We start from the raw sequence: 7,038 nt of genomic DNA, 5'->3' as shown, positions 1-7,038 counted from the left end.
ATTCTGTGGATTTTTTTTAAATTTTTGGAATTACTTGTCTTTTATTAAATTGATACGTTATATAATTTAAATAAGAAATGGATTTATACAAGATAGTTAATATTGAAACTTTCTCTATGATTAAAATAAGGAAGAATTTTATGCACAAATTTATTTGATTAAAGCTCCTAAATACCATGGAGAAAATTGAAAAAAATTCTTCGGTGAAAAAAGAATTAAAAAGAATTATTTTGAATAAAAAGTTGAGTAATTCTACTCTAATCTAATATATAATTGGTCCTATATAAATTTTGTTAGGTCCTATATAATGTCTACTTGATTATAGATATTTGTACTTCTGCGGGGTCACTCTATTTTCTTAACCAATCTCCCTATAATTATTTGCTCAATTTAAGATTCAAACTATTTAAGTCATAATATACAATACATGACGCAAACATGGAGATTTCAACTACATAGGGTAAATAATATTCTTTATCCCCGGAAATGATCTATAAAAATAAAATCTTAGTGGTTTTAGAATTTTTTTTATAAAAGGTAAAATCTTAATTTGTTTAGTTATCCTAAATATTAGGGATTCATACATAGTTCAAATAAGGAAAAGTTTAATAACCAAAATTTTAGTTGATTTAAATGTCCTAAATATTATAAAAATAGTTAAATTACATTTTAATCCAATATAAAATATATTTTTAAGGGGTAAAAAAGGCGAACGACATTTCTCTAAGGGCCTTCGTGCTTTAAATATAATATAGATTGTGGTTTTGTTAAGACTTTAATCCCTCAAGAAAACTATCTAGAAGATCCATCATCGGAAAAAGTCCACTATTTTTCTAATTTTGTTTTTCTTTTCAAATAATTAAGTTCCTAAAAAAATGAAATTATTAGTTTCTTCCCACCAAAATCACTTTCAAATTTTGACCAAACACCTCAAATTTTTAAAAAAATACTATTATTGTAAAAAGTGCTTTTAACTTGGTAGAAGTTTGGCCAAAACATACTAAGTTAGGTTTTTCTATCCACTTGTCTAAGCGTTGGTGAATGCAATCGTTTCTAACTTTCTAGAAGTTCGGCTAAAACATGCTAAGCGGGTGATGCAGTTGTTTCTAACTTTCTAGAAGTTTGGCCAAAACATGCCAAGTTAGGTTTTTTCTTATCCACTTGTCTAAGCGTTGGTGAATGCAGTTGTTTGGTACTTATATCGGTGAGAGGGAATGTAAAATATGCTGTAGAATAACACAAATTGGCCCGACACCACCGCAATAATAACAGCAACAAAAACAGTACGTAATAATGGAATATGAACATTAAAGTGCCACAATATACAAATTACCTTATTTTGTATCAGTGTAAATTACATTGAACACCGCTGCAATATGACTCAACGGCAAATACACCTCATGTATTTTAAAATCAAGCACAAAAGATATGTGTTATCAAGCAACTGGCAAAGGATAGCTTTGGCTTGGATAATAATTAGTTTTGATATGCGCATCAACAAGGGGTAACAATACATGGACATCTACAAGATAAGCTCAACTTAATGAAAACAGAATTGTTGATTTATTAAATGAGATGGTGATTAATTCCATAAAGACTTATCACAAACGTGATGTTACTGCTTTAACGGTGTATTAGCTAACCGATACTCGTACTTGGACATCACTTCATGCTCTCTTTCTCCACAGACTTCACTAACAGGGATAGCATCCGCGATTTCCTTCACATCTTCTGGTGTAAGCTTCACTGCTAGGGATTGAACATTGCCATTTAAGTTCTTAATCTTTGTTGTTCCTGCAACATATTAGCCAAATTTGTATGAAAGGTCAGACAGTATGCCGATAGACTAGATTTTCACCTAATCAAAGAGGAGGATAATCAAAAACCAATTCTTTAATTTCTTCACCAATTATGCTTTATCCTAATATGAACATATTGCAGTTAACAAAGAAACACCATCAACAGAAAATTGGTCCGACGACCAAGAATCTAACAATTCTAACTACATCTCGAGGAAAGAAATTAAATTAACTGATAGAAAATGTAATTCTAACTACATCTCGAGGAAACAGCCTCTTGCAGAAATGCAGGGTAAGGCTGCGTACGATAGACCCTTATGGTTCGACCCTTCCCCGGACCCCGCATATAGCGGGAGCTTAGTGCACCGGGCTGCCCTTTTTATCTGTATAAACTTTTGTGAATGAAGAAGGTATATCATACCAGGTATCGGAACCACACCATCTCCCTGATGCAGAAGCCACGATAAAGCTAGTTGAGGAGGTGTGCAACTATGCTTTGCTGCTAAGTTAGCAAATCTTGAGTACAGTGCTTTGTTCTTCTCCAAATTCTCTCCACTAAACCTTGGATGCGAACCCTAACAAAACAGAGAGTGAAATAACATTAACCCAACTCCCAGTATTTCCATTCATGTTTACCAAACCTTGCACATAACATATATTTTAGTGTCTAAATGCAGACAATTTAAATAGATGCCGATTCAACACATAGAACTAAAATAGATGGTAGAATGAAATAAGGAGTTTTAGAGGAGTGTTATGCAATAAGAAGATACTAACAAAGCGGAAAACAAGCTATTTAAAATGGTATGAGACCAATAATGTAATATGAGAGTACTTAGTTATGCTTTCAGGTCCAACATCACACCATATACCGTTGAAATTCATATCTAAGATGGATATGGACTCTTAAAAAATTAGATATAATTAGATCACGTTCAATGGAGGGTGCGAAAACGAGAGAAAGTCATGAGATGGTTTGGTTATGCTCTATGTAGACCTCCATATGCGCAGATACATGGGTGAGACACTGTGATGATTAAAGGTAATAAAATTGACAAAGTAGACATAGATTAACATGGGGGTGATTATCTCAAAAACATACAATTTCTTTGAACCAACAGGGACATTACTAAGTACAGAACTAATAGAAGCAAAGGATCCATATAAGCTATATGAAGTAGTTGGGATTTTGGCTTAGTTGTTGCTGTTACACTTGCAGCAAGTCCAGTGTTTATTAGGAGTCTCTTTATTCTTTTTCGGGACGTGTATTTTCCTGTCGAGATACAAGTCCTTGTGCGGATAATATGAGATTTAGAGAACCCATAATTTGTCTCAATAAATAAAAACAATAAGCTAGTGTTGGAATGAAAGAAGACTGAATTATAAAGCAGAACGAACGGACAAATGAGTCTTAAAGTCATATCCTTACGTATTTCATTGATCATTGGGTCATATCCTTGTGTTTGTGTGCACTAGCAAATGTTCTTTTAAAATTAGCTGCTTTAATAGTGCTTAGCAGTGTTTTAAAAGGCGTGGGCGTAAGGCGAGGCGTTTTACATATGCCTCAGCGGGGCGTAAGCCCCATAGGTATTTAATTTTTAATATTTTATAAAATAATATAATGACAGTAAATATTTATAAACAGGTAAAATTGCATAAAAATTTAAGAAAACTATATATATGTGTTCCCCCATCCCCACAAAAAATTAATCAAAATAATTAGTGTGTGTGTGAGTGTCTGTGTGTGCACGCGCGCGCGCGCTTCATCCCCACAAAAAATTAGTCAAAACAATCTATTATATGCTACTTACAAGCACAAGTAACTTGAGTCTAAAAGAATAAATTTTTCTACATGGAGGATCAAAAAGGATGATTAACCTGCAATTTGAACTTTGAACTTGCTGCTATGAAGGAGAATGGAGTTCTCTTTGTATTTGTAAAAAAAATTAAATATTTGTTGCTTTTGGGAGATATTAGCAGACTAGCGCACAAGATAAAGAATTGGGAAAGACCATGAATTAGGGCTTCAATCAATAAAAAAGGTCTTTGACTTTTAAATTTAATACTTTTGAGTTCCTTTTTAAACTTTTTGAGTAATTACCAAACTGACTTTTGAGAATTTGGGTATTATATGAAGGACTTATTAAACAAATTTTGTTTTAATTTGAAAAAGTCTCTGAGGCTTACTCCTCACTAAAAAAACGCACCTCAAACGCCCGGGCATACGCCCCGAACGCCCGGGCGTACGGCCCCAATTGCTGGGCGTACGCTTCTTGAGACTTTCGCCCCATACCATCGCCCCGGGGCTCGCCCCGAAAATGCCTTTTAAAACACTGGCGATGACCATGCAGTTACTTAGTCTCAACTCTTCAGACCCTTGTAGATTTATTATGCACTATGATAGTTATACCAAACAAGAGAAGGAGAATGATGAATACTTCATCTAAGGGAAATAAATCCGAGAGGAACTGTGTGGTACCTAACATATACTAGCAACTACTGCAATTACTTACCATCAAACTTTCTGCAGGCAAGCTTTCTGTGACTGCTTTCCCACCAAAGAAGCCGTGACCTAGGGGGCTATATGCAACAATCCCAATGCCCAGTTCCCTATATTAAGGAGGCAGAGAAGATATTAAAAAAGATTGAGGAGTTCTGTTCTGCTACCTATCAAATCTTGATCAATAACCAAACCAAGACTACAAACAAAAAATAGTGAAATTCAAAAAGCAAATTATGGTTTCATATTATGCAACAATGTTGATCTTCATCATATCTTAATTTTTGAGAGGTAGAAAAGTTATCAAATTCGAACATACCTACAAAGCGGAATTACATCCTCTTCTATCTCACGAGTCCAAAGAGAATACTCCATTTGTACAGCAGTGATGGGATGAACTGCATGTGCCCTCTTAATTATGTCCACACTGGCTTCAGATAAGCCAATGTACCTAATCTTGCCCTCCTCCACTAGCTTCTTGAGTTCCCCCATCTTTTTTCTCATGAAGTTGATTCAAGAAAATCAAGTTTCTCTACAGCATATTAACTACCAGAGGCAATAACATGGATAAAACTTGATACTTACAGTTTGCTCTATAGGCACAGATGTATCTGTCCGATGCTGATAATATAGATCGATGTAGTCCACATCAAGCCGCTTGAGACTTTCTTCACAGCATTGCCGGACATATTCTGGAGTACCTTTGACTTGAAACTCGAGGTAGTCCTCAGAAAATATACACCCAAATTTAGTCGCCAGTTGGACTTGCTCACGAGGAAGCTGCTTCAGTGCCTGATTATCCCAAAATGACCATTTACGAATAGAAAATCATTATTTATGTGACAGCTTAAGAATAGGTACAAGTCTCAGCAACATCGGGTGATTATATTGATTCTAGATCTTCAAATGAACGATGATGCATTGATTGACATAAAAATATTGAACAGTGCACTGATCCAACATGCATTACAACCTCAGTGCTGTTTTCTTAGCCTTGTTTTCTCATCAATGAAACATACCTTTCCCACCATTATCTCATTGTGACCGCCATGACCATATACATTTGCTGTGTCAAAGAAGGTGATGCCTTTGTTGAATGCTTCCTTTAAGATAGAGCATCCGGCTTCATGTGACAAAGGAGCATTCAATATGCCAGAAAGTCCCCCACAACCAAAGCCTAGACCCGATACCTGGAAAATGATCAGGTGAAGATTTAAAGCTTCTAGCATACAAGTAAACCTTGACTTTTATTTTCTTCTCAGTTCACATATATTGAGAACCAAAGTCTTTCTTTCAATAGTAGAAATAAGGGTTAGAAAGAGTTTTTTATTAAATTTCAATAGGAGTAGTATATTACATAGGTGGGATTCAATAGGAGCTCACACCATGATACTATGTGAACTACCCTCTAACACCGGGTTTGAAGGAGTTTATGATCCGATCTATGAGTAGCAATCTCTCAGTTAAGTGAACTGTTGGAGAGTGATATGGGACAATCAAGGAAAATAACAGTGAGTTAATTGGGCATATACAAAATAACTAAAGTATAACCAAAGGCGGTAGAGTACTCAAGGGATTCATCATTGTTAAGAAAATGAAACGAAGGAGCAACAATGAACACTGCCTCTGTAAAGGCATTAAATTTCAATCAAATAACCTCACACGGAATTCATTAAAGATAAACTCACTTATGATACAATCAAATATAGAAATAATCGTGGTAGCATACTCTTCTTTCCTCCTCTCACGTAAAAGTCCTAAATATCTATTACTATACAGAAATAAAAACAAACAGAGTACTACTAAAATTTCAAGACCTAACTTTAACTTCAAAACAAGTAGAATGGAAAATTGGTCAGATGAAACATACATCTGCAATTAAGTTAATTGAACTTTAGGTTATACATACTGATCCAAACAAATTCATGAAAAACTAATTGGTTGTCACCACAAAAAAAACAACTTCTGTGATCAGTAATTGCAGATCAATATCAAAACACTATTTATTCAAAACCCGATGGGAAATAGAAATCAGAGCTAAAATATTTGCAATTACCTCAAGGCCTTGGGTACCCAATTTGAGTCTTGGAATTTGGATTTGTGGGTTGTGCTCCATTTTCTGTGCAGACTGCTAAATTCCAACACCAAAATCCAAATGGTTAAAAGAAGAAAAAAACAAATGCTTGAAAAAGCTACTCAATCGCACATACTTGGACATGATAATCTTAGAGAATCCAAAGAAGATATACGTTCCAGTTAGAGTTGAGGAGTCGTTTTCTTTTCTGGTGAAGTGATGATTGATTGCTATGTGGTAATGTGGCACTGATATATTCATATCTAGACTACTGGTTTTTCCCTCTTTACAAGTTTTTTATTTGCCTCATTCAATTGTTTGCGTTTGTACGTGGAAATATTTCTTGAGATATTTGACTTCTTTTTCCAAAACCTTTTTGTTCAAGTTTTTTCAATTTCTTTTTTAAGCAAGGGATGTAGTGTGTTTTGGCAAAAAGTTCTTTCCACAAAAATTGAGAAATTTTCAATAAATAGCCTTCTTCTTATTTCTCTTGCAATTGATGGATATATATATATATATATATATATATATATATATATATATATATATATATATATATATATATATATATATATATATATATATATATATATATATATATATATATATATATATATATATATATATATATATATATATATATATATATATATATATATGATCCG

General features: G+C 33.9%; 1 protein-coding gene across 2 annotated transcripts; it reads right to left on the bottom strand.

The window, feature by feature from the left end:
- Positions 1-1,301: 1,301 nt before the first annotated feature.
- Positions 1,302-6,648, bottom strand: LOC107769948 (perakine reductase). Of its 2 annotated transcripts, XM_016589206.2 has the most exons (8): positions 6,510-6,648; positions 6,356-6,427; positions 5,319-5,489; positions 4,885-5,091; positions 4,619-4,791; positions 4,313-4,409; positions 2,221-2,374; positions 1,302-1,794 (listed from the first exon to the last, which is right to left on the bottom strand). In XM_016589206.2, the coding sequence occupies exons 2-8, from the start codon at positions 6,413-6,415 to the stop codon at positions 1,616-1,618; spliced, it is 1,041 nt and encodes a 346-aa protein (XP_016444692.1). In that variant the 5' UTR covers positions 6,416-6,427; positions 6,510-6,648; the 3' UTR covers positions 1,302-1,615. The 2 variants fall into 2 exon arrangements, with proteins under 2 accessions (XP_016444692.1, XP_016444694.1); XM_016589208.2 differs by having other exon boundaries at positions 6,356-6,517.
- Positions 6,649-7,038: the final 390 nt, after the last annotated feature.

Source organism: Nicotiana tabacum, chromosome 14, assembly GCF_000715075.1.
Source record: "Nicotiana tabacum cultivar K326 chromosome 14, ASM71507v2, whole genome shotgun sequence".
NCBI classification, from domain to species: domain Eukaryota; kingdom Viridiplantae; phylum Streptophyta; class Magnoliopsida; order Solanales; family Solanaceae; genus Nicotiana; species Nicotiana tabacum.
The sequence above is the reverse complement of the archived record's forward strand: the minus strand, read 5'-3'. Positions and strand labels throughout refer to the sequence as shown.